The sequence below is a fragment of the Ascaphus truei genome, chromosome 13, assembly GCF_040206685.1.
Source record: "Ascaphus truei isolate aAscTru1 chromosome 13, aAscTru1.hap1, whole genome shotgun sequence".
NCBI lineage: Eukaryota > Metazoa > Chordata > Amphibia > Anura > Ascaphidae > Ascaphus > Ascaphus truei.
In genome coordinates, this window is record NC_134495.1 from 27,246,354 (window position 1) to 27,273,404 (window position 27,051).

A 27,051-nucleotide genomic window follows, 5' to 3' on the forward strand; every position below is an offset into this window, starting at 1 on the left:
GTCCGGGAGCAGGGGGAGGTGGCACTGTGTGGTAGCCCTGTGTGCGCCTGCCTAAATCTCTGGCTCCCTCACTGCTCACCATCCCCAGCTCCAGTCCAATCAATCACCAGGGGCGCGGAAGCGGGAAGCCCCAGAAGGCAGCGGCCGGCCCACAGCTCCTACAACGTGCCGGGAGGAGAGGCAGGCACACACGTGCCAGTGCCCCGTTGTGCGGCCATACGTCCCCCGCACCTCTCCGAAAGATGGAGGGGCGGAAAGCTCCAGACGCACTCTCCAGCAACGTACCGACATGTCAGAGAAGCTCCTGTTGACCCACCGATCCCCCCGCACACATACCCACCCCGGGCAACCGCCACAGGGACTGGGGACAGGGCAGAGGGAGAACCCGCCCGCCAGACCTCGCTCCCCCTGAGCCCACCACCCACCATGGGCAGCCGCCACGGGTACCGGGGGCAGCCGCCGCGGGGACTGGAGCCAGGAGGGGGGGATGCAGCCATCCAACTAGGACAAATTTTACCTAGTTCTCATAAGCTGTCCGACAACTTATAGTATTAGTGCTGTTTCATTAGAAGCTTTTTTTCCTGGAGAGAAAAATGCCTGAATGACCATAAAGAGAAACATGATACGTGGGTTTTAGCATTATCATCTGCTGGGTATACGTTGATACATCATTCTGTGGGTGAGTGACAATGTGTACAATTCTTGAGCCTATTGGCCCTTTTCTCAAAAAACAAACCAATTACAAAACTCTTTAAAATTATGAATATGTGAGTGGAGCACATTGTTACTTTGTGAATGGGTTAAAGCTAAACCGTCAGATGTATGTTGCTTTTTATATCAGGAGTTAAGCTTGTGACTGAAACTCCTGCACAATTAAGACATTTGCAAATGCAAATTTACATGACGCACCCAGATGATATTGGTTAGGAAACACACACTGTCTGATACAGTGTTCCAAGCTCTTCTTGCCTTCGTTACTCTTAATTTTCTCTTTCTGCAAAGTCATGATGTTTTGCAAGAACATTATGCCGCTGCTTTGGCCATGTAACTATCGTATTTTTCGAATGTTCAGCATTGAAAGTAAGAAGGTCCTGGATCAACAAGTGGCTTTGGTGATAGGGTCAACTCATGGGTAAGTTAGAGGCTTAGTTTCTTCTTAATTAACTATACAGTATACTGTATAAAATAATCTTACAATTATTACTCACTGGAACAATTAAAAAAAAGTTCAGTTTTCAGAAATTCATAAACTGTAAAACAGTAGGGATTGTCTATTTAGCAACATGTACCTGTGGGGTTAAATATGTAGGCAAAACATCTAGAGAATTTAGAAGGAGAATTTTAGAACATGTAAGCACTATTAGAAACCACAATGACACTCCAATAGCCAGACATGTTAACAACATGCATGGAGGTAGTTTAACCTGTTTATCTTTTCAGGGAATCAATCATATCACTTTGGGGATTAGGAAAGGAGATTTGGATAAGGTTCTCCTTAAATCGGAAGCTAAATGGATATACACTTTGGGCACCATGGCCCCACAAGGTCTTAATGAGGACTACATATATACTGCATCCCTATAATGAACAGGACGGAACATATGCAGTCCTCCATACATGCCCCAGTGTATTATTCAAAATAGGATAGAACCAGGGGATATTTTCATTACCCTAAATGTCCCAAATAATCCACCTCCCTCCCCCCATACCCTCTCTGTCAAGATCTGGCAACAAATGTTTTCCTAACAACAAGTTTATAATCACAATAGATGCAGTAATGTGAGTATACCATTTGACAACTTAGGCAACAGTCACTTTTTCACATATCCATTTGGAATAATGAAGAAATAAATGTGTAACCAGCTGTAACTCATCTCTTTCTTTTAACCATGAGACAGTTCATTTCATTTTTATTATTTGTCCACAAGGTGTCAGTGTAGCACAACGGAGAAAAGATCCTTACCTTTTGATCACTTCGATACACTTCCCCTGTTGCGTCCTCTCCAATTAGGGTTACCATGGAAACCCAATGACATAAAACCGGGAAACCTAGTGAGTCATGCCCACCACCCGATGAAGTTCCGGTAGTGAACGAAACGCGCGTCGGGTGATGATGACGTCATAGTCATCTCCTCTCTAAGTGAAACTGCAACAAAGGTTGCAAGTCTAATTTGCCTAAGAAACAATTATATGTATCTATATAACAAGTGTAACTAAGATGTGGACCGTGAAGGAATCCACTAGCAGTTAGGTTTCTGCTTTATGTAGCACCCTGTGAGTTCCAATTACCCACATAACCAACAGCTCCTCTATGTGCTCACGTCTAATACATGCAGCACAAAATATATGTATACTAAATTGGCAACAACTGGGAACCAAGTCACAAGCGTGACTAAGGAAAACAAAATACCACTGATGCTAAGAACCTGCAACATACAAAGATATTTTGTGTGCATTAAAACGTAGAGCAGTGTAATCTGAGGAGAACAAAAAGCATGTGATTAAAGAAAACATTCTGTTTAAGTGTCCTATGGGCACATGCAACTATCATGTGTACGTATAGCAGACCATTAGAAGCTGTCTAAATGAATACACCCTGTACTAATTAAAGTACTGTTTTCTGGTATAGATACTAAGTTCAAACAAGGGAATATACCTTTTCGCTTCATATATATTTTATTAGGAAGCAAAACTAAGAAAAGATTAACCACACACATTGCAATCATAAGGACGCAAGGTTGTAATCACTTTATTAACAATATTTATCACAATTTATCACTAAATGTACACAATGATATACTGTATATGTTTGTACCTTAATAGTGCACTTTATTTATTTAAGTTTGGGGACTCACGACCGACACTAAACAATTATTTTAACTTTAGCACACTTTTATCTCACTTTTATGCATGTGAGAACCAAAATATACCTTGTAAATTACTGAAGGCATTATTTTCAAATTGGTCTTATTTATATATAGGACTAATTTGATACACTTATCTGAATATAGGTTTTAAGATAAAACTGTTCAAATTAAAATAAAATACACATCAGTGGAGGTTAAGTTTCACCTCTTTTTGGAAAAAATAAAGCTCTGTTTAAGAGGTTGAGTGCAAGCATTATAGGGATTACTTTCCTCCTTTTCCAGCTTTGATAAGTAACTCATCAAGCATTTTGAGCGCTTTTCGAATGAGTTTGCAAGTGTAGCTATTCAGAAAGCTTTGATAACTTGCCAAACTCACTCAAAAAGTGCTTCTCCCCGATCGGTAGTGGTCCCGCACAGACAAAACGTGTGGGAGCTCCAAAAATTTTCAAGCCCTCATTTTTGGAAACATTGAGCTATTTAGTAGCTCTGAATGTCACATCATGGCTTCAACTTGCAAGCAATTTGCAGGGTCTCATCTCGCCACCTGAAGGGTGGTGAGATGTGATCCACAATGTGACGTAGAAGAAAAAATTAATTTTTACTGCATCGGATCGAAGCCGGGAGTCTCCCGAGCTGACACATATTAATACAAACTCGGGAGACTCGCTGTTTCCATCCATGTAACAAAAATACATTTAAACCCAGCTTCATTACCTTAGTGGCTAACCACTAAGGTAATGAAGGGTTTAAATTCCAGTGCCCAGTTTTTTGGGGGAAGAGGAGGTGTGTGAAGGTGGAATTTGGCACCGCTATGGTAATGAAGCAGTTAACCCCTCCTTCTACCCACCCGGCAGACATAAACACCCACCACAGGCCAAATACCACCATCACCCACCTCCTTTACCCCCCAAAAATGTAAAACATAATACAAACACCAATGCTAGACAATACACCCATTGATTGCCAGTCTGGTTACCTATGTCCTAAATGGGAGTAAAGATAACCCCAATAGCAATGAATGAGCACCTTACTATCCCCCTCCCTCCACACCCAACAGCCCCCACCCCTAACATACAGTTCAGTAATGGCCAAAATCCCTATTTTCCAGATCTGGATAAAAGCTAATTTGTCCATTAAAAATAAAACATTATCCAGTCAGCATAAAGTAAGGTAGCACTTACTTTTGACAGGATGAAGGCCATCCTCATCCTCATCACCATCCTCCATATCCTCCTAATCCTCTGTGGGCAGTAAACAACAATAAATTACCCTTGTTGGTTAAGGACTGCAATGAGCTGGATTCCACAAGATTCAAAAGACCAAGAAGAAATGTAACATGGGAGGATGAAATCCGAAAATCTGGAGAAAAGAGGTTAACAACCGCAGAACTGGAAGATCATTGGGGAAGCCTTCATCCAAAAGTGGATCGACATGGACCAAAGATGATGACATGCCTATATACAAAAGAAGAGAGAGCAAGATCCATAGTGTAAATCAGGTATAAAGGTTTAATTAGACCAACACTTAAAATCATAGCACTCACATAGCTAGTGGTATAGGCACATAATGGATAATGGACTTTTTTATTTTTTGTTATTGTTTGCAGATTTTTATATTTTATTTTTATTGTTTTTTATTGTGTTTTGTGGTCGTGTTTCTTTCTTTTTTTTTGTAAACTTGTTCTTTATTTTCTTTTTTTGGTAAGACCAATGGGGAGTGGGGTACAGAACATAAAAAGGGGAGGATGTTACTTTTGAGCTACATAGCATTGTATCCTGTTATATAACATCGTTTAGTGGGGAGACAATAATGACATCACTGTTGGGACAGCATACAAATTAACTAGTACAATAAATTAACTGAAAAAGACTGGGAGGGGGAAAAGGAAAAGACAAAAAAAAAAAGAAAAAAAAGTCATTACTTTATCAGCAGGTTTCCACCTGTCGGTGTACCATAACCGTAATACCAACAAAACAGTAGATAGGCACACGTACCTTTGTGGACTATTGAGTGCCGAATACCCTCCAGACCCTCCTCCTCATTTTAGACCGATACAGAGGAAATCACACCAGGGTTTCCTCAGGGGATATGTGTTTTTTTTCCTTCTCTCCCTTTCCCCCCCCCCCTCTTCCTCCCACCCTTACTTCATGTGTTTTAGGGGACTTCTAGTATGTGTTTTTCAGATTTGGAGAGTTCCCTTAGTAATATATCTGTGTCCTATATAAGTTATCCACGGTTCCCAAACTTCTAAGTATTTCTGTACCATGTAGTTTTGTATCCCCGTCAGTTTTTCCATAAGACAAAGCCTCCATCATCTCGCTTTTACAGCGTGTATGGCCGGCTGCTGTTCCTGTTTCCTGGCTTTGGCTATTTCGGATCTGGCCGCTGTATACAGTATATGTGTGACAGTAGTTTATCGTCACTTTTTTCCATATTTTCGATTGGTTTGCATAGCAGCACCTTCCAGGGGTCTAGGGGGAAGGTATACCCAAGAATTGTCTGTGCCATATCATGTGTGGCCCTCCAGAATTTTGTAACCTTCGGGCACGTCCACATATGTAAAAACGATCCCTGCTAGCCACACCCCTGTGTACACAGTGGTGACAAGTTTCTGAAAAATTTGGACAATCGTAGTAGGGTGTAGTACCATTGGGGGATCATTTTATATGCATTTTCTTTTATTAATACACATGTGGAGCTCTTTGCTATTCCTTAATATATGTTATCCCACTGCTCTTGATCTAGTTCTCCCAGCTCCTCCTCCCACTTCGTCATCAATTTGGGCTTTATCTCCAATTCCTTTTTACCCTCTGCAAGTATGCTGTATACTTTAGAGATTAGACCCTTTTTGTCCTCCCCCATGAGGCACAAATCCTCAAATGCTGTGAAGTCGCTATACGGACCTGTGCTCTGTATGTGATCCCTCAATTGAAGATACCTAAAAAGGCCGAATCAGGGAAGCCATATTCTCTCTTTACTGTCTCAAACCTCTTAATATCGTTGTTTGCCCATAGATCTTTTACCCTTGTGATATCTGCCTTGCTCCAGTCTTTAAACGCTGTTGGTTCCTTGCCCGGGATAAAGCTAATATTGTCAAATAGTGGTGTCATCTGAGATATTTAGTTGGATAGCCCATGTTTAAGTTTCAATGAATCCCACATGGTTAGCGAGTGTGTGATAGATTCCAGGGGCACCATCAGAGCTGGTCTTTCTTTCTTTGTTAACCACAGTATCATGTCTATAGATGACCCAGATATCACATTGGACTCAATTTCCACCCACTTTTTCCTCTGTGTATGTGCATGCCAGTGAACTAGTTGGCTTACATGCGCCACTTGATAATATTGCCACAAGTGTGGCAAAGCTAGCCCTCCTGACTGTTTGGGTCTATATAGTGTGGGCAGCTTTATTCTCGCTTTTTTGTTATTCCATATGAATTTTGTGATTGCTTTCTGCAGTTCATGCATGTCCCTGGCTCTGACCTGTACTGGAAGTGTGTGGAATAGGTACAATATTCTTGGCAATAAGTTAATTTTGATAGCATTTACTCTACCCATCCATGATATATGATACCTGGACCATTCTTCTAATTCTTTTTTCAGTGTTTTTATTAGTGCTGGGTTGTTGGTCTCATATATAGTGTCGGGTGTGTTAGTCAACCATATTCCCAAGTACTTTATGGCCTGTGACTTCCACGCAAAATCAAAATTTATTTTTATTAGCTTTAGTTGTTCCTGAGGGAGGTTTATATTTAGGGCTTTGGATTTTTCATTATTTATTTTAAACCCTGATAATTTCTGGAACTCTGACAGGTTACTAAATAGGTTTGGGAGTGAGGTGAAGGGTTTTGAAATGGTTAACAATATGTCATCGGTGAACAATGTCAGCTTGTATTCTTTTTGTTTAACCTTAATCCCCCCGATATCTGCGTTCGCCCTGATTTGGGCTGCTAACGGTTCAATCGCCAATGCGATCAATAGGGGTGACAGGGGGCAGCCTTGTCTTGTTCCATTTCTTATGTGGATTTTCTCGGTCTGCATATTAATATAAGATACTTTAGCTGTGGGTTCTCCATATAGTGATGTAACAGCATTCTTAAATTTGCCTTTTACTCCAAATGCTCGAAGTGTCTCAAAGATATATCCCCAATCAATGCGATCAAAAGCCTTTCTGGCGCCTAAAGATAGTAGCATCGAAGGCGTTTTAGTGTGTTTGGCTATCTGGATTAAGTCAATTGTTCTTCGTGTATTATCCACGGCCTGACAACCTCGTATGAATCCTGCCTGATCTGCGTCTATCAGTTGCGGAAGATACTTATTAAATCTTGTGGCTAATATTTTGGAAAATATTTTGAGATCGTTATTGATCAGGGATATCGGTCTGTAGCTTTTGCATTGGGTGGGGTCTTTTCCCTCTTTATGTATTAATATTATTTTTGATTCCAGCATCGTTTGAGGAAACTGCTCTCCCTCAAGAGCTTTATTAAATATCTTTAGTAATTGGGGAACTAATATGTGGGCTAATTTTTTATAGTAAATATTGGATAGGCCATATGGTCTCGGGGCCTTGGAGTTCTTCTACCTCTTTATTGTTTCTAATACCTCTGTCGATGTTATTGGCTGGGATAGTGTTGTTATATCCTGTGCTGTGAGTTTAGGCAAATTCATTTTTCTGAGAAATGCTCTCTGTTTTTCCTTGGTGGTGTTCTCTTTATCTACTTTATTTCCATTGTATAGCTCTTTGTAATATGTGGTGAATTCATTAGCTATTGTCTGTGGGTTTGTTGTACACACCCCATCTTTTCTTCTAATGCTATGTATTCTAGATTGCATTCTATCCTTCCTCAATCTTGTGGCCAGCATTTTGTCAGCCTTATTGCCTTCTCGTAGAATTTTTGTTTCGTCCATGCTATGGCCTTTTCAGCTTTATCAGTCAGTAGTAAATTTAATTTCCCTCTGAGGTCCTGCAATTCAGTCTCCATGGCTATACTGTGATTTACTTTATGTGCCTCTTCTAGGGTCTTTATATTTTCTTGCAGGCTTGCTGTTTGTTTCTGTCTCTCCCGCATTCTATGCGATGCGACACTGATGAGTTTTCCTCTCACACAGCCTTATGGGCCTCCCATAGGATATAGGGTGAGTTCACGCTACCTTTGTTTATTTGGAAGTAGTTGGTGGCCTCGTTACTGATCTCAGCTATGACTTCTGGCATCTTTATTAGAGACTCGTTTAATCTCCATGTCCCCTTACTTGGTTTCTTATGTATGTCTTCAATGTGCACTTCAACTGGGACATGATCTGACCAGGTAATAGGGTGTATTGTGGCCTTTGTAATTTTTGGGATCAGTAAGGAATCTACAAATATGTAGTCTATCCTTGTGTATACTTTGTGGGGAGCTGAATAGAAAGAGAAGTCCCTTTTCTGCGGATTCATCTCCTTCCATGCATCCCTTAAATCAAACTCTTTAAGTCCCTCCCTTAGCGTTTTTCTCTCCCCTTTTTGGACAGCCATTGTCTTAGCTAGGGCAGGTTTAGATCTGTCTTGTCTTTCATTTAAGGCTATATTAAAATCTCCCGCCAAGACTAAGCGGCCCCGGGAGGTTGTGCCCAGCAGTCGAAACAATTTTGTAAAAAATATTCTCTTATTTTCATTCGATGCGTACACATTAACTAGGGTTATTTGTGTATCTTCTATGCTCCCCGTGATTATTAGGTATCGTCCTTCTGGGTCCCTTCTTACCCTGTCTACCTTAAATGGAGAGTTCCTTGCTATGAGTATGGCCACCCTCTTTTCTTTCCGTCCTTTGCCGAAGCTGTGTACAGTATATCTGGGGGTAGAATTTGTCCCAATACGTAGGGGTGGAGCCAGCAGTGAAGTGCGTTTCTTGTAGGAATATTATGTACCCTGATAGTCTTTTATATTCTGTCATGGCTAGCTTCCTTTTTACCACATTATTCAGTCCCTTGGTTTATGCGATATTAGTGTTAGTGTCATTTGTATTTACCTGGGTATGAGGTCTTCTTCTCTAGTGGATTCATTTTCTGGTTTCCCTTGCGTGGCGGCCTGGAGGGTATCCCTGCACATCGTGACGTATCGCCACAAAAAATACACTGGAGGTGATCCACCCGGCATCTAGGGGACAAACAACAGCAGCGCGGTGATCGAGCCTGCCTTCCAACGGCACAGAGTGGATGCAAAGCGGTGAGCACGGTTGTCCCTGGAGGTGATTCCTACATTACCACAGTGTGGAGCGGACAAGCAGCTGCGGTGCGGTGAGCAGTGAGCGGTGGCCATATCCTGACACTCCTGAGTCACTTGTTATAGTGCTAAATGCTTGTTTTTGATTTTGATATTGTAAATGCGCATTTTTAAAAACTACATTATAAGATTTCTGGGGTTCCTTTGGATTTCTTCTATGTGGAGTGGCTCCTCTGCCCACTTCTTTCCATACGGGTCTGACGGGAGGCGGTCTGTGTTCTTCGCTGGTCATGGAGTCTGGTGGTTGCAATCCCAATCTTTCTAGGAAGTCCACTCCCTCCTCCTCATCCCTCATGTAGGCTTACATTCCATTCCTGGTGGCGATAAGGCGGAATGGGAACCCCCACTTGTATCGAATTTCGTTGTCTCTCAGGACTTTTGTGATATGTCTCAGGGCCATCCTCTTCATCAGCGTTGATGGGGCTAGGTCGTTGTACACGTCTATCGTCACATCTCCCCATTTCAGCCCTCCTTTTTCCCGTGCCAGGTTAAGAATCGCTTCTTTAGTTTTAAAGTAGTGCATCCTCACCACTACATCTCTTGCTCTATCTCTGGCTTGTGGTCTCGGTCTGAGCACTCTATGCACCCTGTCAAGGATCAGTATTGCTGGGGGCATTTCCGGGAGAAGGGTCTGTAGCCATTCAGTTGTTGCTCTCTCTAGATCTGTGACCATCTCTGGAATGTTTTTGAACCTGAGGTTGTTTTTTCTTGCCCTGTTTTCTTGATCCTCCTGTTTTTCCTCCACGGCAGCCATTCTGGAACTTAGGACCAGGATTTCCGTATCCATAGTAGACTGATTGTTAATGTTTTCATCCACTTTATGTTCCAGCGTATCTCTGCGTTCTCCTATGGAGCTGACCTCTGTTCTGAGGTCTTTGAGAGCGCTTTGGAGCTACAGGTGGAGTAAGCTTTTTAGGCTTGCATATAAGTTCTCAATGTATTTTTTGGTTGATGTTTGGTCACATACCTCAGGTTCAGGTTCAGTGTCTGACTGAGTGGGAGATGTCGCTCTGCTTTCTGACCTGCCCGCTTTACTTTTCTTTTTTGTCTTGAAGAAGTCTTGCGGAGTTGTTTTTTTCGGAGCCATTTTAGAGCGTACTAGATCCAACGCCTCCAATCTATGCGTTTCCTACTTCTATTGTTTTGTTAGATGCTTTGGTATGCCCACCGCCTCATGGAGCCTGCTTCAGGCGGAAATTTGTGGACTGCACCATGTGCGCACCTCCGAGAAACATATTAGTGTTAGTTACTCTTATTTTGGTAGTTCTCTCTTGCGTAGGGTGCCCAGGGACGGGCCCCGCCAGCTGTAGCAGTGCAGATGAGATTTAGTTATTATCTTTGGTTTCTTTATCTGTCACTTTTCGTGATGTTGTTGGGTAGCCCCAGTCAATCAACAGTCCCTTGGCTTGGTTAGGCTGCTTTTTTTTAAATTTTCTGTTTATTTATTTATTGTTCTGTGGGGGTCTGTGCCTTTAAATCAGACCTGTTGGTCTTTAAATCAGCCATCTTGGATTTGGCCGACACGCAGACTGGAACGCATGGAGCCAGGTGGCCCCACTCCCTGCATCAGCTCTGTCTTCACCTCGGAGGCACAGGAAGGCGGAGGGACGCGGCTCACCCCGAACGGCCGCCGGCCAGGAGGAGGTACTTTTGATCGCGGAGTCAGTTTCGGCCGGCCGACATTTTAGGCTGCTCTGAGACCGGAGCTCCGAGTTTAGTGCCCCGAAAATGAGCTGATGTATTGATCACAGGAGCCCTCTGTTGCCCACCACCTGTGGGGAGGCAGGATCGCGTTTCCCAGCGGGGGTACTGGCAGGTCGAATGCCAGTTCCTGTCTTTTCCTCTCTCTACACGATGGCGGCCATCTTGTTAGCCATCCTGCACCTTGCGGAGCCGCCACCATACGGAGTCAATGGGTAGGGGGGCCGTGGAACAGCGCCGGGACCAGCGGTACAGACCTCCCGGGTGCGCACAGACAGCAATTTTCTAAGGGGTAGATGGCTGACGCGACCCCTCGCAATGCTCGCCAGTCAGCAGGGGATGAAGGATGGGTCTCTCTAGGGCTATCTCTGGAGAGTGCTCTGACTTTGTGTGGCACATGACTCAGAGCCGCAGCGTGTTGCAGGGCTAAATATGATTTTCTGCAGCCCCTTCTCCTCAGTCGCCTCACTCTCCCACTCACATTGGTGTCAGTTAGCGTCAGGCAGGACAGGCTGCGCTTCTCCTATGGCGGTGCTCAATAGGCCCCTGGAGCCACTGTTTTTTTTCTTTTCTTTTATTTATCTTAATAATGTCCATATATTTAATTTTTAGACTCAAAATGATCCCTATGTTGTAAGCTGTCCAAATTCTTAGGAATTTAGTTTATTCGGCTGGTGATAAGTTAGGATTGCTGTGGATTGCAAAATAAAACGTGAGGAGCTTCAGTATAATGCGGCCATCTTGGTCTGACTCCAAACCACGCCCCCGGTCGTGTTTCTTTTTTATTGTTTTTTATGTTATTTGTTTTCCATTTCGTCGCAGTTTTGTATGCAGTTCAATTTTGTCTGTGAATAATAGTAACTTGGGAAGAAGGGTTGCCCGGGGCTCAAATCAATGTGGTTCAGCTCCGGAGATCACCTGCTTCAAAAATAAAAAATCCATGCGATCACCTGTTAAAGGTGCGCAGAGAGAGGGATTGATTCCATCTACTCTCACAATGGAGGGGTTTCTGGCAGTCGCATTCAGTTTGAAATGGACTGCCAGAGACCCCCGCTGTTAATCCGATGGTGATTAGTCTGTCTGCAGAAATGTGTGAAATGTTGCAGCATGTACCCAGCATATACCCAGCATGTACCCAGAATGTACCTGGGTCTTTTTGGAGATTGCCCCAGATTTGTTTTAGAAGAATCGTCGGCACTACACTATCTATTGTAGCTGCCATCACAGTCTCTATGGGTAATTTATTTCACATTTTAACTACGCTTACTGTAAATATCCCTTTCCTTGGTTGCTGGTGATATCTCCTTTCCTTCAACCTTAAGGGATGAACCTGTGGGCCTCATGCAGTAAAGGCAGAAAAAAAAAATCGCCAGGATTATTAATTCGCCATTTTTGGCAACGTTGCTATCACGGTATGCAGAAAGGTCCGAATATCACTGAGAGCAACATTTCCAAACATGGCGAGTTGATGGCGGCTATAGGTCCTGCCCTCCGATAAGGGCTCACCCGTCAAGTTGTATCTGCTGCAGAGAGAGATTCGCCTCTCTGTGTGAAAAAAATTGGCAGAATTTAAACTTTTTTTTTAACTGTTATGACTAGTGTAGATGAACAGGATGGCTCCGGAGAAGAACCGCGTTGGTTTCAGGTTCAGGGATACCCTGCTTCCCGAGATACAGGCCCTGTTCTTGGGTACCAGTATCTCCTATGCTTTGGATTCCCGCGCCACCTGATCGGGACATTTACATGCATAGGTGATACCGGCACCCCATAACAGGGCCTGTATCTCGGGAAGTAGGGGGTCCCCGGACCTGAAACCAAGATGGTGCTACTCAAGAGACCCCCTGCTACAATACACAATTAATAACATTTATATTTAAAAATATTTATTAAGCACCAATACACAACCCACCCCATGTGCCCCCCTCCCCCCCCCCCCCCCAAGAACATGATTTATTTTTTTCACACACAATTAATACCCCAGTCCTGCTGGGATCCCCGGTGGTCCCGACGGGTGTCCATAGGTCCCACAGTGCACCCGGGTGTCTGGGGGCCTCCAAGTGGTACTCGCTAGGCTCTGTGAGCCTCCAGTTGTCCCCGCAGTTGTCCATTGGACCAACGAGGTTCACAGGTGTCTGGGGTTCCCCAGGCCATCCTCACAGGTGTCTGGGAGTCATCCGGTGGTTCTCACGAGTGTCTAGGGGGCCCTCGGGTAGTCCCTGATAGGTGCCACGGGCTTCCAGGTGGTACCCATGGGTCCCCTCAGGCTCCAATGGGGTCCACGGGTGGTCCCACAGGTGTCTGGAGTCCTTGGGTGGTTCCCACAGAGGTCTTGGGGCCTCGGGTGGTCCATGTGGGTCTGCGCCACTCCAACAGCTGTGGGGCCCCCAGTTCTTTCCCGCAGATATCCCCAGTGGGTTCTCAAGTGGTACCCAGGTGGTCCCTGTGGGCCACCGCAGGCCTGAGGTACCAATCCTGTATTAAAAAAAATAAAGCATGGCCTACATTTAAATCAATACATTCCCCCCCCACCTCAAACACATTACACATTACAACTCAGTAATGGGCAAAATAACTATTATCCAGATATGGACAATAGATTATTTGCCCATTATTAATCACAACATCAGCCATGCAGCATAAATAAAATAAAATAAAACCATTCTACTTACCCCTGGTAATATGAAGGGCATCCTCGTCAGCTTACTGCAGGTCCATGTCCTCCATTGCCAGAAAAATACATAATAAATACATTCTAATGGCCCCTAACCACTTAATCACCTTAGCGGTTATTAAACGCTACAGTAATTAAGGGGTTAAACCACCTTGCCCCGCTACCCACCCGGGAGGCCTAACCACCCACCCCGGACCCTCTATACCCACCCTGTACCCATTATTTGTTATAGTAATACATCATACCCATATAATAATATGGGCATGATAAGCTACTATAACACTCAATGTGCACATAATAAAAACACATTAATGCCAAAAAGACACAATAGTAAAACATTCCAAAACACCTAAAGACTTCAATTCAATACATAAAAACAGTAGCCAACAAATTCAATTAATACAAGCACTAACCAGCACAACATGGAATTGATTCAACCAATAATCAACAAAGCAATGAATTAATAAAGCAACTCATCTAAACAACAATAAATTAATTAAACTATTAACCAAAAAAGCAATTAATTAATAAAAAACCTCAGTTAAACAACCATTAAAAGCATTACCCAACACAAGACATCATTAATAAAAAAAGAAAATCAATCGCTTAAAAAATTAACATTAATGCAGCAAAATGACAATTATATCCACATAATAAACATACAGAAAAAATCACACACAATACAAAGCAAGCAATTAAAAAATAATTATTGACCTAATTATGTATTGATCTGTACCCTAAAGGGGTACAGATTAATACATTATCAGTCAATGTGCAATGAAAAAATTACCCAAAAAAATCTAATTGAAAAACCTGTAATAAAAAAATACATTTACATACATTCAATATTTTACTTAACTTTAGAAACATTTGCCCTCTGACTCCCGTGGAAGCAGGAAGCTCACGTACCGCCAAGGCCTCACAGCAGTGGAGGCATCAGGGACCCCCAGACAACTGTGTGAACCACCTGAGTGCACCCAGGCCCCTGTGGGAACTACCCAAAGTCCCCCAGACACCTGTAGGGATGACCCGGGGACCCAAGACACCCGCAGTGAACACCCACAGTGACCACCCGTAAACCCCGTTGGGGCGCACGGATACCCGTGGGGACCACCTGGATACCCACGAAGCCTAGCGGGGACCACCCAGAGGCCCCCAGACACCTGTAGTCCCCCCAGGGTGCACTGTGGGACCTGTGGACCCCTTTCAGGACCACCGTGGACCCCCACCAGACTGGGGTATTAATTGTGTGCTTCAAAAAATAAATCATGGTTTTATGGGGGGCACAAGGGGTGGGTTATGTATTTGTGTTTATTAGATATTGTAATGTTTATTGGGGGCCTAGGAGGTGGGTAGTGGGCCTGTTGTGTGTGTGTATTTTTTTGTATTGTGCATAGCGGGGGAGGGCGAAGGGGGTATTATCCCCAAGGATGGGTGTTTAGGCCTACCAGGTGGGTAGCGGGAGGGGTTAACCCCTTCATTAACTTAGCCGTATTAACCACTAAGATAATGAAGGGGTTAAGTCCACCCGCTACCCTCCCGGAAGACCTAAACACCCACCAAGGGCCAAATACCACCTTCACCCACCCCCGCTACCCACAATAAGCCTGGCATGGGTGGTTAACCCTTTCATTGCCTTAGCGGTTAGGTGCTAAGTTAATTAAGTTTTCTGTAAATACATTTTTCATGCATCTGATTCATGCCGTGGGTTTCCGGTGCTGGTATCAATGTGTATCAGCTCCGGAGACCCCCGGCATTAATCCGATGCAGGAAACTTGCATTTTATGTTCTTAGTGCCGCCTCGTCGCTCATCGTCACTTCTCCCCACCTTCTTGCTAACTTTTTGTGGCTGGACGATTTGGATAGAAAATCGCCATTCTAAAGTGTCGATCAGCTACGATCGGCCAACCGGGACTTATAGAATTGAGCGTGTTTGAAAAACTGGCGATCAGTGCCGAAAAGTGGCTTATCACGGGCGTCTGACGATTATTATTTTTTCAGGAAAAAAATATGGCGATGTTTGCTATTATCGCCAGCTTATCGGGGCTTACTGAATCGCAGTAGGCTTTTATGGCGATAAGCTAACTGACTGACACACACACACTGACAGACAAACACACACACACACATAGATACACAGAGACACACACACTGACTGACACACACATACACACACACTGACTGACCCACATTGAGACACAGAGATACACAGACACACTGAATGACATGCACACACACTGACTGACACACACACTCACACACACACACACACTGACTGACACACACACACATATACATTGACTGACACAAACACACATACACACACACACACACACACAGACACACAGACACACACTGACTGACACTGACTCACACACACACACACACACACATACACACTGGCTGACAGTCACACACACACACACACACACACACACACACACACACACACACACACACACACACACACACACACACACACACACACACACACACACACACACACACACACACACACACACACACAATGTCTTACACATACACACATACACACTGAATGACACACACACACTGACACACACACACACTGATACACACAGACTGACACTCATACACACACACTGACTGACACACACACACACTGACACTAACACATACACTGACTCACACACACACTGACTGACACACACACACACACACACACACACACACACACACACACACACACACACACACACACACACACTGACTGATACACACTGAATGACACACACACACACACACACACACACACACACACACACACACACACACACACACACACACACACACACACACACACACACACACACACACACACACACACACAGTGACACACATACACAAAGACAGAAACACAGACACACACACACACACACTGACTGACACACACATACACACTGATTGACACTCAAACAAACACTGACTCACACACACACACTGACTGACACACACACAGACATACACAGTGACACACATACACACACAGACAGAAACACAGACACAAACACACTGACTGACACACACAGTGACATAAACACAGAGAGAGACAGACAGAAACACAGACACACACACACACACTGACTGACACTGACACACACGAAATTAACAGTTACTATAGATATAGAAGTGCAAATATATAAAACACGCATTCTAAGTCAAACTTCTTTGTGTTTTGGCACTGAAATTGTGTTTTGATTTTTAATTACAAATACTGTATCACCATCACAAATACAATTTCAGTGACAAAACAGTGACAAAAGACAAATAAGTTTTACTTAAAATGCGCGTGCTCGGCACACACGCACTTTTTCTAGTATAAACAAATCTAATTTATCTAGCCTCTCATAAATCAGATTATTCATTCTCTTTATTAATTTGGTGGCTCTTCTTTGCACTTTCTCTTGTTCCATAATGTCTATTCTAAGGAGTGGTTCCCCAAATTGTAATCTATATTCATAATTTGGTCTTAATAATGCTTTATGAAGGGGCATAATTATATTTACTTCCCTTCCATCCATTGCCTGTTTAATGCAAGATAAGATCTTGTTTGCCTTTGCAGCAGTGCTTTGCACCCATGACTATGGGCACTCTTTGCTAAATCTGGTGTCTACGAGCAGGCATGATGTGTTGATGTTTTATACATCAACTATCCCCAAATAAACATGTGGAGTCTAAAGAACAATGAAAGTAATAAGAGAAACAGATAGATGAATCTGAAACTAAAGTGTATATTTTAAATGATAATATCCCCATACTGTAGTTGGTAATAATAATTATTCTCCTAAAAAATTACCTAAATCGATTTCTACATTAAGGACTTTCATAGCACAGCCAAATTCATTCAGACCCTCTTCAGCCTACATACATCTGAAAGGGTTCCCCAAGAGCTGCTCTCTTCCAATCAATTTTATACATACTCTAGGAGACTTTCCATGAAGTGGCTTAACATACAGTAATTCTGAATGTCCCCTGTTGATGGGTTTAGGATTGGACTGTCTATAGCAAGGCGCCTGGCACAGGATGGAGCTACTGTGCTTTTGAACAGCAGAAAACAGGAGAATGTGGACAGAGCTGTGAGGGAGCTGAAGGAGGAGGGACTTAATGTCTCTGGAACCAAATGTCATGTGGGGAAAGCAGAGGACCGAGAGAAACTAGTGGAAACGGTAAGAGAATGGGAGGAGAAAAAAAAGACAAAATAGAAGGAAAGATGAGTGACTATTATGAGTGAATTAGACATTATGGGATAATCAAAGATTCTTTAACTGAAGACAAAGACACTGGTGGTGGCGGTGCACTGCCATAGAAGAATATACAGACCTGTACTGCTGTTAAGCGTAGGTGAAGGAAATTTTTTATTGGCACATAGAGTCAGCAAGAAAAAATCCTCTTATGCGTAAGAGGATTTTCTTTTGCTGAGTCTATGTGCCAATTAATTTTATTCTGCACCTATGCTTACCGGAAGTCCAGGTCTATATTTTTTCCTACGGCAGTGCACCACCACCAGTTTCTTTCTTGTGAATCTAACCCAGCAGGAGCATGCCAATCTTTCCTTATGGTCCACTTTTTTCCATCTTTATTCAAGTTTGCTTTAATGATGCTACTGTAACCATGGACTATGATTGCACTGGGACTCATTTGTATACTGTAGTTGCGGACTCATGATCCATGCCTTTCACATTGAAGGCTAATGAGTCTGCTCTAATAAGCAATAGACTCACGCAGACTGTAGACAGGCACATCAACATAGTTGTTTTAACTTCACAATACTAAGAAGATACTCACTCTGCTGGATCTCAGACATGGAAAACAGACACCGTTTGGGACATTGTATATACAGTGTCAACTGTATCAATTTTTAACGAATTTCACAGATATTTTTTCAAATTATGAACTTTGTTCACCAATCAAATAGACCTCTATCTTAGAAGCATTACTGTGGATGTTACTCCAATATTCTTAACTGAAGAGAAGGCAAAAATTAAATGTAAACGAAAATTCCAACTAAGCAGAAAAAAGGCACTCAGAAGAGAATCAGGGTTATTGACTGGTTTGAAAGATACATTAACAGGTGATATACTGTAATGCAGTAATACAGTATATAAATTCAAAGTGTGAGATATTTTTAATTAAATATATCTAACACCCTTTTCAAATTATAATCTATAAAAAAATAAAAAGGTTCTTTGATACTTGTGGAACTATATAAAATAAAGTCTAAAATATGTAAAATGATTGATATGTTTATTCTATGTTTTTATTTATTCAATTGGGACCCATGAAAAGTATGACAAATGATTGATAAATACTTCGTAGTTATCACGGTACTCATAAAGACTGTAAAGACCTATGATAGCTAAATGACCAAAACTGATGAGGAGCAGCGATGTGATATTCACCTCTCTCAAAAGCTCTCGCCCCTGGATCTGCAACGATATGGGTGGGCCAGCATAGAGAGCTACACAGAGAGAGCCACCTCTCCCTCCGCATAGCTCGCCAGTGATCGCAGGGTTTTAATTACAATTTTAACACAAGTGTACGTGAGCAAGTTGTCTCAGGAACATAACCGCATTGATTTTAGGTCCGGGGCCCCCCTATTCCTGAGTTACAGGACCTGTTATGGGGTGCTGGTATCTCCCATGCATTTAAATGGGCCGTCACGTGACGTGAGACATTAAAATGCATAGGGGATACAGGCATCCCATAACGGGGACAGAATCTCGGGAAGCATGGGTCATCGGATCTGAAATCAACATGGTTCGGCTCCAGAGACCTCCTGCTCACATACCCAAGTAATAAAATTGTTATTAAAACAGCTTCATACCTTAGCGGCCAGCCTCTAAGGCAATGAAGGGTTTCAACTGCAATAGTCTGTCTATTGGGGGCAGAGGGGGTGGATGAAGGGGGCAGTAGACCAGAGTGGATGGTTATGCCTATCGTGATGGCTGTGGGGGAGTTAACCCCTTCACTACCATAGTGGTGGGAACCGCAATGGTAATGAACAGGTTAACAAGTCCCACTACCACCCTAAATACCCACCCTTGGGGCTACTACCCCCTTCATCCAATATCTCTACCCCCAATAAACAAAAATAAACATGACAACCCTACTTCTCACCTCTATTCCCAACAACCCCCACTCCCCAACCCCAAACACATGCAGTACAATAAAGGCCAAAATTACTACTATCCTGATTGGATAATAGATAATTTTCCCATTCAAAATCAATCATTAGCCAGCCAGCATAAATAAAGAAAATAAAACTTCTACTTACCCCTGCCATGATGAAGGGCGTCCTCATCACCATACTCCAGGTCCATGTCTTCCATTGGCAGCAAGAGTACAAGAAAAAATACAATCTAATGGCCCCTAAACACTTAATCACCATAGCAGTTAATAACCGCTATAGTAATTAAGGTGTTAACCCACCCCACCCGCTACACTCCTGGGAGGCCTAACCACCCACCCCGGCACAAGAACCCCCATCCTCTACCCATTGATTGGCACAGTGGTATGTCATACCCATTTAATATGGATATGATAAGCCACTATAGCAGTCAATGACCAACCTATAAAAAAAACTTCAAGTACAACAATACACAATAATTAAAGAAATACACAAGCACATATACACCACAACAAGGAAAGAACTAAAAAGCCTCAACTACACATTAATAAAATTATTTTAACATCAAACGGCAAATGTATAAAAATTATATTATGCCAAAATACAAGAATACAATTTAATACACACCTAACCAGCAAAACTATTCAAGAAATAAAACCGCTAAACAATCCTAAAATGTAATAAACACAAGCCATCCAAATACCAAACAATTTAGTGAAAACAATAAACAGAAATAGAAAAAATAGCAATCAATTGTAAACAAGCATTTGCCAAAAAATGCATTGCCTGTCACTGTATTTATCTGTACCTTAAAGGGGCACAAATTCATACATTAGCACTCAATGGGCAATTAAAAACATAAAAATAAATAAATACAATCAAAAACATAAAAAAAGACAATTACATACATTCAATATTTATCTTAACTTTGGAATTCTTCACGCTCCGAAACCCAGCGTATCAGGAAGCTCTCGACTTATGACGTCATCCACTGCAATCCGACTTCATCCTCCTTGAAGATCAGCATCAGGTAAAAAAAATTCTCTTTTTCATCTTCGTTCTCCTTCTATCTTCTTCTGTCATTGTTTTCTTATTTTCTTTAATCTTCTATGTTCTTTAGTTGTAATCCAAAGTACCCCATGGTAAATACACCAACGGAAGTTGCCACGTCATCTTCTTGAGATAAAATGAGATGGAATAGGCCTTATATAGTGAAAGCTGTGGAAGGAACTTCCTCCAGATTCAGTGTATCTGAGTGTGAGGTATTGGATTAATATATAACAAATCTTGAACGGACTCTGGGACAGATAAATGAAAACACACACATTAGTATATCTTGATTGTAGAGCTCATTGATAGGTTACCTGCTGCAAGTATTATCAAGGGAACCCTGCCTGAACTAACCGGTGTAAGTGCACATTAGTATATTCGGCACGTCCCTATACAGCTGGCAGCAACCTTAGAGCATAATGTAATCCTCCATAAACATTATAGTAGAAGTTGTACTCACATAGAAAGCTGTTTGTATGCTGTCCCGAAAGGCGTGCGTCCAGCGAGATGCGATGCAAGCAAAAGTCCACGTGGGGGAAGGGAAGCACAGCCGGTCCAGGAAAAACAATCTGGGGCTAAGCAAATAAGCTATAAATATTATTTATTGAGGGTGTGCAGCATGGTGGCGCAAGGATATGCATATCCTTGCGCCACCATGCTGTACACTCCCAATAAATAATATTTTTTGCTTATTTTCTTAACCCCGGATGGTTTTTTCCTGGACATGCTGTGCTTCGCTCCCCCCCCGTGGACTTTCACTTAGGCCTTATATAGGGCCTGTGACTTCTCATTTTAGGATCAGATGGTACAGCTCCAATCCGATTGGACGCTCTATCATGTGACCGTTTTTTGTTTTTTTAAAGTTGTAACGTCATTTCCAGGAGGTACGTCACATCCTTAAAACCACATGGCTCAAATCACATGGTATTACAGCAAATGGGATTGAATATCATCTCATTGGTTCCTGTACCATGTGATATGTTCCATTTGTTAAATAGGATCTGGCATCACTTTAAGGGATGATGTCACATCCTTTAAGATTAATGGAATATTGGAATGGAATGGAACCAATGGGATTGTCTTCAATCCCATTGGCTGTAATACAATGTGATATCAGCCATGTGGTTTTAAGGAGGTGATGTACCTCCCTTGGAGATAATATCACATCCTTACAAAAAAAAAAGGCACATGATACAGCATTCAATCGGATTGGAGCTGTACCATCTGACCCTAAAATGTGACATCACAGGCCATATATAAGGCCTGTTCCGTCCCAGTTTAGCTCAAGAAGAGGACAAAGTAACTTCCGTTGCTGGATTTACCATGGGGTACTTTGGATTACAACTAAAGAACACAGAAGATTAAAGAAAAGAAGAAAAGAATGACAGCAGAAGATAGAAGAAGGAGAAAGAAGATGAAAGATAGAATAATTTTTTTACCTGATGCTGACCTTCAAGGAGGATGGAGTCGGAGTGCAGTGAATGACGTCACGGCTTGAGAACTTCCTGATACGCCGGGATTCAGAGGGTGAAGACTTCTAAAGGTAAGATAAATATTAAAACTATGTGATTGTCTTTTTTAGTTTTTTTATTGTATTTATTTATTTATTTATATGTTTTTCATTGCCCATTGACTGCTATTTTATTAATCTGTGTGACCCTTTAGGGTACAGATAAATACAGTGACCGACAATAATTTTTTGGCAAATGCTTGTTTACAATTGGTTGTTATTTTTTCTATTTCTGTTTATTGTTTTCACTAAATTGTTTGGTATTTGGATGGCTTGTTTTTATTAAATTTTAGAATTGTTTACCGGTTTGGTTTTATTTCTTGAATAGTTTTGTTGGTTAGGTGTGTATTTAATTGTATTCTAGTATTTTGGTACAGTATAACATAATTTTTATTAATTTGCTATATTTGTGGTAGAATAATTGTATTGATGTGTAGTTCAGGCTTTGTAGCTCTTTTATTGTTGAGGTGCTTGTGTATTTCTTTAATAGTTGTGTATTTCTTGGCTACATGATTTTTTGTATACAGTAGGTTGGCCATTAACTGCTACAGTGGTACATCATGCCCATATTACATGGATATGATGTACCACTGTGGCAATCAATGGGTAGAGGGTGGGGGTTCTTGTGCCGGGGTGGGTGGTTAGGCCTCCCGAGTATGTAGTGTGTGAGGGTGGGTTAACCCCTTAATTACTATAGTGTTTTTTTATAGCTAAGGTGATTAAGGACTGTGTCTGTAATAATCCTATGTGCTGTATACAATGCACTGTTTTATAATTGTGAAATGTTTTGAGTCCCATTGGGAGAAAAGTGCTATATTAAATAAAGTTGTCATATGAAATAAAGTTTTAAAGTATTATACATGACATCCTAAATAGAAGATGTCTGACTACTATCTCCTAACAAGAAAACACAGATATCTCAATACAGTAGTTGTATTTAAAAAAAAAAATTGTGCAGCTCCTATAGTTTACATGCACAGTGTAGAATTTAAACATGTTGAGGTAAGATTTTCTAAAGCATGCAAAGGTCAGTATTTATTGTTTTTTAAATAGTTTCTCTTTTAAAAACAAATCTTTTTATTCGTTTTTGAATAACATGAAACAATATAAATACAATAATTCATGAAAAAAACCATCAATAACTACTATATGCTTCTCTTTTTTGTGGTCCACTTGCTAAAGAAACTTCGTTGAGCTATAGCCTTTTTATTCTTGGATCTTTAACTTATTCTCTTTATGAGTTATTTAAAAATAATCTTCATCTACCATTGACCTTGTTTTCACTTAATACGAGCATTGTAAGTTACATCAGAGTTCCTATGCAGAAACAAGATTGTGCTAATGAGCAATTCTGATTTCCTAATTGTAGATGTACAGTACACAGTACAGATTGTCTTACGTAGTAAATGTAAATGTTTTCTAGGAAAACAATGCTAGCCTTGAATTACTTCTATTGTTACTCAGGCCCTGCAGCGGTACGGTAAAATCAACATTCTCATCTGTAATGCAGCTGTTAACCCCAATGTGGGTCCTCTACTGGAGACTACAGAAGAAATATGGGATAAGGTAAATATTGGCATAAATAACATAATTACAAATATGTTTTCTAAAATAAGATGAGCGCAAAACATTTAGTAGAATGTGTTCTTATATGATTTGAATTAAAGAATATTAGCATATAGCTAATATTAGCAATACTAGTTAATCACTAGAAAAAAATGTGTGGGGGAAATAATTTCATTTAAAACATGTAGTGTGGTTTAATGTCAGCTGAGTGTAATTTTGATATGCTGATGCTAGCAACATGAAATTACATGAGACATGTAAAGTACAAAGAAAAGATGACAAAGGGAAGGTATAGAAATTAATGTATGTACAGATTAACAGTTATTTGAGTGTAAGTGGTAGCCTATATTTTAAGTACTCTTGCATTAATTATGTAATTTGATTATTGCAATGCTAAACTACCACACATGCAAAAATGTTACCATTGGTTTGGCTGCATCTACATTCATACAAAAGGACTTCATGAAACATATTCTTTTAATTTTAGTCCAGTTTCCTACCTACATGGAAAATAAACATGTTTACAGTATATAATTATAGTGTTTCTTATACTTCCAGTTTTCCAAAGCTCCATAAAAGGAGATACAAAACACAAACCTTTGGGAGGATCATCATTTAATCTGTTTTTGTTCCCCTTTGCCCCCCTTGAATAATAGGGAAGGAATGTTTTGTTATGGTTCAATAGGTACAGTATGGGACCTACAGTGTTCAAGGCAACAATGGAACTTAAGTGGGTGGGCTATAAGGATATAAAGGGTACTAAACAATGGTGTACAGAGTACTATAACTTACTAACCCACTTAATAACAGAAACTCATGAAACCTATGGCAACTCTAAAGTTACTGCTCAATTGGGATTGCTGATCTTCATCAGCATTTCATATTTTTCAATTGTGCTTACATTCTTGCCACTGTAAGAAACCAAAAGCCAGGCACACAGAGAGCATGTTAATTACTCATAAAGATGGCATATCAAGTACCTTCATCTTCATCAGGGAGTTCCCTAATTGATTCAATGATAACGGTTCTTTGTTGTTGAAACGTTGCCTTTATAATACAGTACTGTAAACATACTAGTTATTTCATACTACGGTAGGTCTGCTAATCTTTACCATATACCTACAGGTAATATGTTTATTCCACAATACAATAACCACATACTTTTCTCATTCCACACTTCATGTTCTTCAGTTAAGGTTATTGTACTGAATTGCTTTTGCATTTCAATGATTTAACTGTGCTTATTGAATTTGGTCACTTTCCATTTCCCTTCATTTCAGGTTTTTGGAGTGAATGTTGTATCCCATTTTCTGATGGTGAAACTGGTTGTTCCACACATACAGAAAGAAGGGTAAGAGACGGCACATAATAGAAATTGCTTGACAAAAATAATGCATTTGTAACGCCTGCATGCCCGCAGACCTAGCCAGTCCCCAGTACTGAGGTGGGTAAGGTTATAACATGCACCCACAGCAGTGAGGTCGTGCCCGGAGTGTGGTAATGCGTTGCCGGGCCTGTAGAGAAAAGGTTAGCAGATACTTGCATTGTCCAGGGTATGAGAATTTGGATAGTAATATCCGTGTGCCAGAGTTCAGGGGTAATAGAAATCAGCGTAATCAAGTCCATAAGCCAGTGTTCGAGGATAGGAGAAGGCAGCGTAAACGTACCCGAATGCAGGGTCCAAAGGCAGGAGAAAGCAGGGTAATCCAATTCAAAGCAGAGTTCCAGCCAGGGAGATCCAAAGGTAAACAGGGACAGGAAACAGCACTGAAGAGACAAGAGAACCAAGCATAGAGACTGCACACACAGGGGTCACAAGAAGCTATGCAGAGCAATGAGCTAGAGGACAGACAGGGGTTATAAAGGAGGGAGCAACAATGGGAGAGAGAGGAGGAGCAGAGGGTGAGTGAGGGGTTGAGCACCAATGGGAGAGTGAGGAGGAGCAGAGGGTAGAGTAAGGGGTTGCAGAGATATGTCAGAAGGATTGAGGAAGGAGACAGGTAAATCAGACAGGGAAATAGCGTGCACAGTATGAGGGGCGGAACCAGGGCTCATGGAAGATATACAAGTGGAGCGTGTGCACACGCCTTCTGTAAGGGCTAGATGCACGCTCACAGTGTGTGCCAGGGAGCGCAAGGAGCGTCGCGCCGTGGGGGCGCCCGCCACGGGTGGCGAGAGGGCAGGAGGCACAGCTGGAGAAGGTAACGTGATGGGAGAGGGAATAGAGCGGCACCACGAGCACTGAGTGCCGTGGGAGGGATCAGGAGTCTGGGGATAAGCGCGCACCTTGCGGGGAACGCGTGTGAAAGGTGGACGTGCATCAGGAGAAGGCGCAGAGGAACGGGTGCGGGAGGAGGAAGGGAGAGATGTACGAGGAGGCGGAGGAGGACGGTCAGAGGCAGGGAGAACAGGGGTGACGGGGACACATTGAGAAGCAGGAATCCCCTGAACCGTCACAGTAACCCTGAAGGAAGACCTAATTTCCTCACCTATGCTTCAGAACCGAGAGGAACCTTTCCTCTGCCAGGTACACTGAAGCCTTGTGACTGGATACTCAATCTGCACCATTTTGCAGCAGACTTCCCGGGAAGCTTTCACGCCCTGCAACTGTTATCTTCGATCTTTGATGAACCTTATCAGGCCTGGAAGACGAACGAAATGAAACGTAACGCACGCCAGGTTTCAAATCCTTTGTCTCAATTTATTACTCATAGGGTAATGACTTTTATACAGAAAAAAAAAGATATTGGTTAGAGGCGTAACATAGGCGTATCATAGGCGTATCATAGGCGTATCATAGGCGTGCCTTGGGCGTAGCTTTGATTAGAGGCGTGATTTAGGGGCAGGACATATTAGCGGCGTGACTTTTGAGACGTACAATTTTCCAATACAAGCAATTGTCTGAATACATAGCTTATTCATTGTCTGTTATCAAAAGAGACCTTGAGTCTTAGCAACTATATTACACTATTTTGCTTCTTGCAGAGAACCATTCTATTATATTCTACTAAAACACCAGGAAATTGACATCACAAAAGTATCTAGTAATATCCTGACCAGAAAGAAAGGAAATGCAATTTTGGCAGAAACTGAGTGCATTTAGGAATTATATTTCAGCAAAAGGCTGACTACAGAATCTTAACTAGATATGACCATACAAAATGGAAGCTTAACATGAGTGAAGATTCTGGCCTGACATACTGGTCCTAACAATTCCCTCCTTTTTGTTCTCTAAAAGAACAAATACCCTTACAAGGTACGC

At 41.9% G+C, this 27,051-nt stretch overlaps 1 protein-coding gene across 1 annotated transcript in view; it reads left to right on the forward strand.

Annotated features, from left to right (window-relative positions):
* Positions 1–935: 935 nt before the first annotated feature.
* Positions 936–27,051, forward strand: part of LOC142465087 (dehydrogenase/reductase SDR family member 4-like) — a 53,513-nt gene continuing 27,397 nt past the window's right edge. The window contains exons 1-4 of the mRNA XM_075568995.1: positions 936–1,132; positions 17,525–17,702; positions 23,688–23,789; positions 25,070–25,140. Of these exons, the coding sequence (XP_075425110.1) occupies positions 1,005–1,132; positions 17,525–17,702; positions 23,688–23,789; positions 25,070–25,140 (479 nt within the window). The 5' untranslated portion in view covers positions 936–1,004. The remainder of the gene's footprint in view (positions 1,133–17,524; positions 17,703–23,687; positions 23,790–25,069; positions 25,141–27,051) is intronic.